At 46.1% G+C, this 11098-nt stretch overlaps 2 protein-coding genes across 3 annotated transcripts in view; both read right to left on the bottom strand.

The window, feature by feature from the left end:
- JPT1 (Jupiter microtubule associated homolog 1) overlaps positions 1-5023 on the bottom strand; it is a 44542-nt gene extending 39519 nt beyond the window's left edge. The window contains exon 1 of one of the 2 annotated variants that reach the window (XM_021706624.1): positions 4976-5023. The gene's annotated coding sequence lies outside the window, so the exon portion shown is untranslated. The remainder of the gene's footprint in view (positions 1-4975) is intronic. The other variant, XM_021706623.1, reaches the window with a different exon arrangement.
- Positions 4478-11098, bottom strand: part of SUMO2 (small ubiquitin-like modifier 2) — a 24708-nt gene continuing 18087 nt past the window's right edge. The window contains exon 7 of the mRNA XM_008073349.1: positions 4478-5142. Within this exon, the coding sequence (XP_008071540.1) occupies positions 5080-5142 (63 nt within the window). The 3' untranslated portion in view covers positions 4478-5079. The remainder of the gene's footprint in view (positions 5143-11098) is intronic.

Below are 11098 nucleotides of genomic sequence, written 5' to 3'. Positions count from 1 at the left end.
GCCCAGGCGGGTCTCAAACCAGCGGGCTCAGGCAATCCACTCACCTCAGCCTCCCAAAGGTGCAGGATTACAGGCTGAGCCACCAAGCCCGGCTAAAAAACTTATCATTTACATTCAAGGTATTTCTATAAGGGCTACATACATTTTATTATAGAATACCTGTCTTCTTGGTACCTCCTTGTGTGGAATAGGGTATGGGCAGCAATCACGAAAAGTTGATTTAATAAAAAAAAGCCAGGTGTAGTGGCTCATGCCTGTAATCTCACCACTTTGGGAGGTGGAGGTGAGAGAATTGCCTGAGCCCAGGAGTTCCAGACCAGCCTGGGCAACTTGGTGAGACCTCATCTCTACAATAAATAAATTAGCCCAGCATGGTGGACCACCATGCTCCTGTGGTTCCAGTTACTTGGAAGGCTGAGACGGAAGGATCGTCTGATCCCAGTAGGTTTTGCTGTGGTGGCTATGAGTGTGACACTGAATTCCAACTGGGTGACAGTGAGATGCTAACACACACACACAAATAGGCCAGGCACGGTGGCTCAGCCTGTAACTTCAGCACTTTTAGAGGCTGAGGCAAGAGGATTGCCTGAGCCTGGAGGTTTGAGACCAGCCTAAGCAATTTGGCAAGACAAAAATTAACCGGGTGTGGTAGCATGTGCCTGTAGTTCTGGCTACTTGGAAGGCTGAGGCAGAAGGATAAGCCAGAGCCCAGCAGGTCGACGCTGGGGTGGCCATGAGTGTTCCACTGCACTCCAGCCTGTATGACAGAGTGAGATTCCAACTCAAAAAAACCGTATCACAAAACAGAGGTACAGTAGAGCTAGTGAACTACAACACACAAGAGTACATGGGGACTTGATTAGAAAAGATCATACTGGTAAGTGAAGAATCAATACTGTAGTAATCAATAAATGGGTATCAGGAAATGCAACTTTAGTCCGTTTTATAACCACTTAGCTATGTAACAACCCTTCTGGACCTTGGCTTCCTTGTCTCTAAAATAAGGGTTAATTTGTGATTATACAGCTGCGATCTTTCCTTATACATCTGAATTTCAAAACTGTGGTTTATAATTGGGCATGATGGCTCACGCCTGTAATCCCAGCACTTTGGGAGGCAGAAGCGAGAGGATTGTCTGAGTTCATGGGATAGACTAGCCTGGGCAACTTGACGAGATCTCATCTCTACAATAAATGAAGAAAAATTAGCCAGAAGTGGTGGCAAACGCCTGTAGTTTCAGCTACTTGAAGGCTGAGGCAGAAGAATCACCTGATTCCAGCAAGGAAAGGCTGTGGTAGCCGTCAGTGTGCCACTGCACTCCAGCCTGGGCAACAGAGTGAGAGTTCAATTCAAAAAAAGAAAAAAACTGGTTTATTGCAGCACTATTCACAATAGCAAAATCAGGGAACTGTACTGCCCATCGAAACTGAACCGGATAAAGAAAATGTGGTACATACACTTGATGGAATATTACACTGCCATAAAGGACAAATTACAGATTTCGCAGCAACTTATTTGGAGTCTATTATATTCAATGATCTATCACAGAAACAAAGAACTGAGTATCGTATGTTCTCACTCATAAGTGGACCCTGAATACCTATCATAATACTTCAAAGGGCTTGGCAGTAGCAAGACACTGCTGTAAAGAGTACATAACATCACTAAGGATGCTTGATCCTAGGCTGGGCTTGGTGGCTCAATCTATAATTCCAGCACTTTGGGAGGGCGAGGTCAGTGGATTGCCTGAGTCTGTGGGTTTGAAACCCGCCCAGGCAACTTGGTGAGACCTCATCTCTACATAAATAAAAAAATTAGCCGGCCGTAATTCCAGTACTTTGGGAGGCTGAGCTGAGTGGACGGCCTGAGCCCGCGGGTTTGAGACCTGCCTGGGCAACTTGACGAAACCTCATCTCTACACAAATCAAAAATTAGCTGGGCGTGGTAGCGCGCGCCTGCAGTTCCAGATACTTGGAAGGCTGAAGCGGAAGGATCGCCGGAGCCCAGCAGGTTGAGGCTGTGGTGGTCGGGAGCAGCCATTGCAGTCCAGTCTGGGTGACAGAGTGAGACTCCAACTCAAAAAAAAAAAAAAGAGCCGGGCTTAGTGGCTCAGCCTGTAATCCCACACCTTTGGGAGGCTGAGGTGAGTGGATTGCCAGAGCCTGCAGGTTCGAGACACGCCTAGGCAACTTGGCAAGACCTCATCTCTATAATAAATCAAAAATTAGCTGGGTGTGGTAGCGCACGCCTATAGTTCCAGCCACTTGGGAGGCTGAGGCGGAAGGATCACTTGAGCCCAGCAGGTCAAGGCTGTGGTGGCTGTCAGTGTGCCACTGCACTCCAGCCTGGTAGTGACTCCAACTCAAATAAAAAAACAAAAAAAACTGTGGTGCCCTGTATATTCAAGGCTCTGAGAATCGATATATGTTGATATTTTCTATCAACACCCTCAAACAATAAAAACTTTAAAGTTACTTAAGGTTAGGAAGTATGCTGGGCGTGGTGGCTCACACCTATAATCCGAGCACTTTGGGAGGCAGAGGTGAGAAGATTGCCTGAGCCCACAGGTTCCAGACCAACCTGTTAAGACCTCGTCTTTACAATAAATAAAAAAATTAGGCCAGGTGAGGTGGTTCAAGCCTATAATACCAGCACTTTGGGAGGCCAAGGTGACAGGATTGCCCGAGCACATGGGTTTGAGACTAGTCTGGGCAACATGGTGAGACCCTGCCTCTACAATAAATAAAAAAATTAGCCAGGCATGGTAGCACGTACCTGTAGTTTCGACTACTTGGAAGGCTGAGGCAGGATTACATAAGCCCAGAAGATTGAAGCCATGGTGGTCAAGAGCATGCCACTGTACTCCAGCCTGGGAGACAAGAGTGAGACTGACTCAAAAAAAATTAAGCTGGGCTCAGTGGCTCAGCCTGTAATCCCATGCTTTGGGACCTGAGGTGAGTGGATCGATTGCCTGAATCTGCGGGGTTCTACATCCGCCTGCGCAACTTGGTGAGACTTCATCTGTACAATAAATAAAAAAATTAGCCGGGCATGGTAGCGCATGCCTGTAGTTCCAGCAATACTTGAAAGGCTGAGACAGAAGGATCGCCGGAGCCCAGCAGGTCGAAGGCTGCAGTGGCCGGGAGCAGCCACTGCACTCAGTCTGGGTGACAGTGAGACTCCAACTTAAAAAAAAAAAAAAAAAAAGGAAAGGATGTGGCAGAGGTAGCCGTGAACATGCCACTGCACTTCAGTCTGGGCAAAAGAGTGAGATTATGACTCAAAAAAAAAAAAAAAAAAGATTAGGCAGTATTAAACATTTACTAAAGTGAAGATCAGAAATGGGTAAGTGATTTATCAGGAGAAAGAGTTCGAATTTTTTCTAGCCTGGCTCAATTGCTCAGCCTGCAAGGTCATTTATGCCCTTGAGCCTCAGCTTTCTCATTTGGAAAATGGAATTAACAGTACCTATTCTGAGTTGAGAGCTAGAATTAAATAAATTTAAGAATATTGCAGCGGGCTCGGTGGACCAGCCTGTAATCCCACACCTTTGGGAGGCTGAGGTGAGTGGATTGCCTGACCCCGTGGGTTCGAGACCCACCTGGGCAGTGAGACCTCATCTCTACAGTAAATCAAAAAATCAGCCAGGCGTGGTAACGCATGCCTGTAATTCCGGCTAGTCAGAAGGCTGAGGTGGAAGGATCACCGGAGCCCAGCAGGTCAAGGCTGCGGTGGCCATGAGCGGCCACTGCACTCCAGTCTGGGCGACAGAGTGAGACTCCAACTCCAAAAAAAAAAAAGAATATTGCAACCAGGTTTGGTGGCTCAGCCAGTAATCCCAGCATTTTGGGAGGCCAAGGCAAGTGGACTGCCTGAGCCTGCAGGTTCAAGAACCACCCAGGCAACTCGGTGAGACCTCTCTCTACATCAAAAATTAGCCAAGCGTGGTAGCGCGTGTCTGTAGTTCTGCCTACTTGGAAGGCTGAGGCAGAAGGATCGCTGGAGCCCACCAGCTAAAATTACATTTTTTATTTTTTTGTCAGAGTCTCACTCTGTCACCCAGACTGGAGTGCAGTGGCTGCTCCCGGAACTACAGGCGCACGCTACCACGCCCAGCTAATTTTTTTGATTTATTGTAGAGATGAGGTCTCGTCAAGTTGCCCAGGCGGGTCTCGAACCCGCGGGCTCAGGCAATCCACTCACCTCAGCCTCCCAAAGCACAGGATTACAGGCTGAGCCACCGAGCCCGGCTTAAAATTACATATTAAAGCTGAACCTATCTGCACTTTCTAAACCAAAGTAGAGGTTGAAAAGTCAGTTGCTAATCATTTATATTAACTGTTATTCTTTGTTTTGCGTCAGTCTTTCAGAAATGCCAGGAACCTTTATTTACTCCCTAAAATGTTACTTCTAGCAGGCCTTTTCATGTCTTTCTAAGCTTTGATGTTTTAATATTTCTGAGAATAAAGAAAACAGCTCATTTTAAACAAGAAGTTTATTTAAACAACAAGACGCTTGACTTGAAGGGAAAACTATCTAGGATTCTTTTTTTTTTTAGAGTAATTTATCCCTACTTAAAGACAGATTGCCCTACATGTAACAGCTACGTACAAAAAAGTTATAAAATCGTCATTGGTTTTACAATGATAAATGAAAACATTAAAATTCTCCAATTGAACAAGGTATGCAAGGATCTTTTTATGTTGTTGTCTTTTTGTTAAAACAGTGAGAGCAAAATAACTTACTGTAATATAAAGATAAGAGCTGAATGAGCATGCCACTAATGGAGAAAGGGGGTATTTTCACAGAACCAGTATTTGTTCCCATCCCATCTCCACTTGATGTCAATCAAAACATACCATTGGCCATTTAGTTAAAAAAAAAAATTGCAATATGCGTGTGCACATACATCAGTTACTTTATGTACAATAAAGGAATGGGGAAGGGGAAAATGAAAGAATAAAGAAAACTATACTGTAGTAGTCAGGATGTGGTGGAACCAAATTGCAGTTTTCTAATTGAGAATGTAATCTTGGTCTGTAAGAACAGAGTTCTGGAGTAAAGAAGCAGGCTCCCTTTTTAGTAGACACCTCCTGTCTGCTGCTGGAACACATCAATTGTATCTTCATCCTCCATTTCCAACTAGCATAAAAGAGAAAAAACAAACTGAAGAGCACTGATTATCAAGTTCTTAAAGCTATAATTTTCAGATTTAAATATCCTGAAAAGGTGGACACATTCCACTCAGCTCCAGGGTTATTTTATTTTTTTATTTTTAATGTCAGGGTCTCACTTGTTGCCCAGGCTCATGATCATGGCTCACTGCTGCCTTGATCTCCTGGGCTCAGGCAATCTTCCTTCCTCAGTCTCTGGAGTAGCTGGGATTACAGGCATGCAAAACCATGCTGGACTAACTTTCTTCTTTTATGCAGAGATGAGGTGTCACTATGTTGCCCAGGCTGGTCTCCAACTGCCAGGCTCAAGCAATTCTCCCAACACCCAGCCTCCCAAAGTGCTAAGATTACAAGCATGAGCACCTGGCCCAGGCTTCATTATTTTAGATGTCCTATAGCGTAATGTAGGATCAGACTTGCTTTAATTTTTTACTTGGTCTCCTTTATTATTAGTGTCATAGGAAACTTACTTTTTTTTTTTGAGCCAGAGTCTCACTCTGTCACCCAGGTTGGAGTGCAGTGGCACGATTATGGCCACCACAGCCTTGACCTGCTGGGCTCAGACAAACCCTCTGCTTCAGCCTTCCAAGTAGCTGGGACTACAAGTGAACACTATCATAACTGGCTAATTAATTTTTAAAAATTACTGTAGAAATGAGGACTGCCATATCGACCAGGCTGGTCTAGAACTCCTGGGCTCAGACAAGCCTCTTTCCTCAGCCCCCTAAGTGCTGGAATTACAGGTTTAAATTGAGCCCTATCCTCAGCCAGAAAACTTACTTTTTTTTTTGAGTTGGAGTTTCACTCTGCAGGTGTGCACCATCACACCTGGCTAATTTTTTAATTTATTGTAGAGACGCAGTCTCACCTTGCCCAGGGTGGTCTCGAACTCCTGGGCTCAGGCATTCTCTCTCCTCTGCCTCCCAAAATGCTGGGATGACAGGCATAAGACACTGTGCCCGGCAAAACTTACTCTTTTAAGTTAAAAAGTTGAGGCCAGGCACCATGGCTCATGCTTGTAATTCCAGTGCTTTGGAAGGTGGAGGCGAGAAGACTGCCTGAGCCCAGGGGTTCAAGACCCACCTGGGCAACTTGGTGAGACCCCACCTCTACAATAAAAACAAAACAAAACAATTAGCTGGGCGTCATGGTGCATGCTGGTGGTCCCAACTACTTGGATGTCTGAGGCAGAAAGATTGCCTGAGCCCAGCAAGTTGAGGATACGGTGGCATAAGTATGCCCCTGCACTCCAGCATCAGTGACAGACTGAGACTCGACTCAAAAAAAAAAAGGTGAATATGTCCATGAGTGTCCACAGAAGGATGATGTGCTTGAAGGATCTCATTGCTGTTTAATTAGCAAGAGTAAAAAAAAAAAAGAAAAAAGAAAAAATTAGCAAACCCAACAAAATAAAACATGGTACACTCATATATGAAATACCATGTAGCTATTAAATAAGTCATTTTGATGTGTGTAGAAATGAAAGTATCCCTAAGATACACAGTAAGCTAAAAATAAAATTTAAACTTGGAGAGTTGAGGTGGAAGGATCGCCTGAGTACAGCAGGTCAAGGCTGTTGTGGTTATGAGTGTGCCACTTTGCTCCAGCCTAGGCGACAAAGTGAGACACCTACTCAAAAAAATAAAATAAAATAAAAACAAGCAGCCGTAGACAGCAGATATTCTTGCTGCTGTCCTGCCTGTTGTGCCCTTCACAACATATCTTACCTTTAATAAATCCACCTTTAAAAAAAATAAACCTAGTGTATTGGCTCAAGCCTGTAATCCCAGCACCTTGGGAGGCCGAGGTTGAGAGGACTGCCTGGGCCCACAGGTTTGAGAACAGCCTGGGCAACTTGGCAAGACCTCATCTCTACAATAAATCAAAAAATTAGCCAGGTGTGGTGGCATATGCCTGTAGTCCCAGCTACTTGGAAGGCTGAGGTAGAAAGATCGCCTGAGCCCAGCAGGTCAAGGTTGTGAGCATGCCACTGCACTCTTGCCTATGTGACAGAGTGAGACTCCAACTCAAAAAAAAATTTACGAGCCGGGCTCGGTGGCTCAGCCTGTAATTCCGTGCTTTTGGGAGGCTGAGGTGAGTGGATTGCCTGAGCCCGCAGGTTCGAGACCCGACTGGGCAGCGAGACCTCATCTCTACAATAAATTAAAAAATCAGCCGGGCGTGGTAGTGCATGCCTGTAATTCCAGTTATTCGGAGGGCTGAGGTGGAAGGATAGCCGGAGCCCAGCAGGCAAGGCTGCGATGGCTGGGAGCGGCCACTGCACTCCAGTCTGGGTGACCGAGTGAGACTCCAACTCAAAAATAAATAAATAAATAAATAAAAATTTACAATCACTATCCATAAATCATACATAAAATAACCATGTGTAAGGTAAAATTTTGACACAGATGGCAACACTGTAATGTGAATGAGTTTACTAACAGCTTATTATTCTGCTAATTAACTGAAAAATTCTTCCTAAAAACTGGTAATTTTGAAGATAAAACAGCGCCGGGCTCGGTGGCTCAGCCTGTAACCCCGCGCCTTGGGAGGCTGTGGTGAGTGAATTGCCTGAGCCCGCGGATTTGAGACCCACCTGGGCAACTTGGCGAGATCTCATCTCTACAATAAAAATAAAAAATCAGCCAAGCGTGGTAGTGCACGCCTGTAGTTCCTGCTACTTGGAAGGCTGAGGCAGAAGGATCGCCGGACCCCAGCGGGTCGAGGCTGCGGTGGGCAGTCTGGGCAAGACTGGCCACCGGAGTGAGACTCCAACTCAAAAAACAAACAAACAAACAAACAAACAAACAAAAGCGGCAATCTTGGGCATCTAAAGAAAGATGCCAGGTATGCTGCCTAACACCTGTAATTCTACTGTTTTGGAAAGCAAAGGCAGGGAATTTGCTTAAAGCCAGGATCAAGAACAGTGTGAGCAACACAGCGAGACCCTGGTCTCTACAAAAATTTTTAAAATAAACTAGCCAGGCATGGTGGTGCACACCAGCTACTCAGCAGGCTGACGAAGACTGCCTGAGCCCAGGAGTTTAAGTTTGTAGTGAGCCATGATCCTGCCACTGTACTCCAGGCTGAGAGACAAAGCAAGACCCTGTTTTTTTTTTTTAAAAAAAGGGCAACTTTTCTTTTTTTGGGTAGAGACAGGGTCTCACTCTGTTGCCTAGACTATAGTCTTGAACTCCAAGCTTCAAGCAATCATCCTGCCTCAGTCTCCCAAGTACTAGAATTACAGGTATGAACCACTAGGCCTGGCCAAAAAAAATTTTTTTTTTTTTTGAGTTGGAGTTTCACTCTGTCACCCAGACTGAAGTGCAGTGGCCACTTCTGGCCACCGCAGCCTTGACCTACTGGGCTCCGGTGATCCTTCCGCCTCAGCCTTCCAAGTAGATGGAACTATAGGCGTGCACTACCACGCCTGACTAATTTTTGAATTTTATTGTAGAAATGAGGTCTCGCCAAGATGCCCAGGCAGGTCTCAAACTCACGGGCTCACAAAAATTGTTTAAATTTAAAAAAGAAAATAAGCTGGACACAGTGACTCATGCCTATAATCCCAGCACTCTGGGAGGCCGAGATGAGAGGATTGCCTGGGCCCACAGGTTCGAGACCAGCCTGGGCAACTTGGCGAGGCCTTACCTCTACAAAAAAACATTAGCTGGGCATGGTGGCGTGCGTGCCTGTAGTTCCAGCTACTTGGAAGGCTGAGGCGGAAGGATCACCTGAGCCCAGCAGGTCAAGGCTGCAGTGGTCATGAGCATGCCACTAAACTTCAGCCTGGGTGACAGAGTGAGACTCCAACTAAAAAAAAAAAAGAAAGAAAAGAAAAAAGAAAAAAAGAAAACAAATGTTGCTAAGATGTTCTAATCTGTCACACTTCTGTTGCCTAACAAATATTGGGAGAATTCCAATGTCAACCAATTATAAATTTAAGTTAATTCCAAATTCAACGTGAAGATTTCATTATCCTTCAAGGTCACAGCTTGGAACAAATACTCTTCCATGTTTAATATTTTATCTTATTTATTTATTTATTTATTTGAGTTGGAGTCTCACTCTGTCGCCCAGACTGAAATGCAGTGGCTGCTCGGGGCCACCGCAGCCTCGACCTGCTAGGCTCTGGCGATCCTTCCACCTCAGTCTTCCAAGTAGCTGGAACTACAGGTGAGTGCTATTATGTCCAGCTAATTTTTGATTTATTGTAGAGATGAGGTTTCACCAAGTTGCCCAGGCGGGTCTCGAACCCGTGGGCGCAGGCAATCCACTCACCTCAGCCTCCCCAAGCAAGGGATTACTGGCTGAGCCACCAGGCCTGGCTCATGTGTAATATTTTAAACTAGTGCAGCAGACAATCTCCAATTCTGACAGTTGATAACAAGTGCTTAAAGGCAAAAAATACATCCTGACCATTTAACACAGTGAACTTTTTATTCAATATTTCTTTTAAAACCATCAAAACAGGCCTATCAGTCTGTCTTCTAAAATAAAATTAATGGAATGTAAACTTTTATATTGAAACTTCCAGTGACTTCAAGAAGTAAAGACTGGCTGGGTTCGGTGGTTCAGCCTGTAATCCCAACGCTTTGGGAGGCCGAAGTGAGTGGACTGCCTGAGCCCGCAGGTTCAAGCCAGTCCAGGTAGCTTGGCAAGACCTTGTCTCTACAATAAATCAAAATGTAAGCCGGGCTTGGTGGCTCAGCCTGTAATCCCGCGCCTTTGGGAGGCTGAGGTGAGTGGATTGCCTGAGCCCGCGGGTTTGAGACCCGCCTGGGCAGCTAGACCTCATCTCTACAATAAATCAAAAAATAAGCTGGGTGTGGTAGCGCATGCCTATAATTCTGGCCACTGCACTCCAGTCTGGGTGACAGAGTGAGACTCCAACTCCAAAAAAAAAAAAAATCAAAAAGTAGCCGGAGCCAGGCTCGGTGGCTCAGCCTGTAATCCTGCACTTTGGGAGGCTGAGGTGAGTGGATTGCCTGAACCCGCGGGTTCGAGACCCACTTGGGCAAATTGACGAGACCTCATCTCCACAATAAATTAAAAAATCAGCCGGGCATGGTAGTGCGTGCCTGTAATTCCAGCTACTCGGAAGGCTGAGGCGGAAGAATCGCCGGAGCCCAGCAGATTGAGGCTGCAGTGGCCGGGAGCGGCCAGTGCACTCCAGTCTGGCCGACGGAGTGAGACTCCAACTCAAAAAAAAAAAAATTAGCCGGGTGTAGTAACGCGCGCCTGTAGTTCCAGCTACTTGGAAGGGTGAGGCAGAAGTATCACCAGAGCCCAACAGTGGCCAGGAGCTTGTCACTGCACTCCAATCTGGGCAACGAAGTGAGACTCCAACTCAAAAAAAAAAAATAAGTAAAGATCATTTCCTGGCAGGGCACAGTGGCTCGAGCCTGTAATCCAAACACTTTGGGAGCCAGAGGTGAGAGGTGTGCCTGAGCCCATGGGTTTGAGACCAGCCTGGGCAACTTGGTGAGACCTCACCTCTACAATAAATAAATTTTTTAGCCGGGCTCGGTGGCTCAGCCTGTAATCCCGTGCCTTTGGGAAGCTGAGGTGAGTGGATTGCCTGAGCCCGCGGGTTCGAGACCCGCCTGGGCAGCGAGACCTCATCTCTATATTAAATCAAAAAATCAGCCGTGCGTGGTAGCGTGCGCCTGTAATTCCGGCTACTCGGAAGGCTATGGCGGAAGGATCGCCAGAGCCCAGCAGGTTGAGGCTGCGGTGGCCGGGAGCGGCCACTGCACTCCAGTGTGGGCAACAGAGTGAGACTCAACTCAAAAGAAAAGAAAAGAAAAGAAAAGTTTGTCTCTTCAATGTTCTTTTTGTTTTGTTTTGTTTTTTGAGTTGGAGTCTCACTCTGTTGCCCAGGCTGGAGTGCAGTGGCCGCTCCCGGCCACTGCAGCCTCGAC

This window comes from Carlito syrichta, unplaced genomic scaffold, assembly GCF_000164805.1.
Source record: "Carlito syrichta isolate Samal-C Ts95f unplaced genomic scaffold, Tarsius_syrichta-2.0.1 Scaffold315826, whole genome shotgun sequence".
NCBI classification, from domain to species: domain Eukaryota; kingdom Metazoa; phylum Chordata; class Mammalia; order Primates; family Tarsiidae; genus Carlito; species Carlito syrichta.
This window is presented reverse-complemented; position numbering and strand designations above follow the sequence as displayed.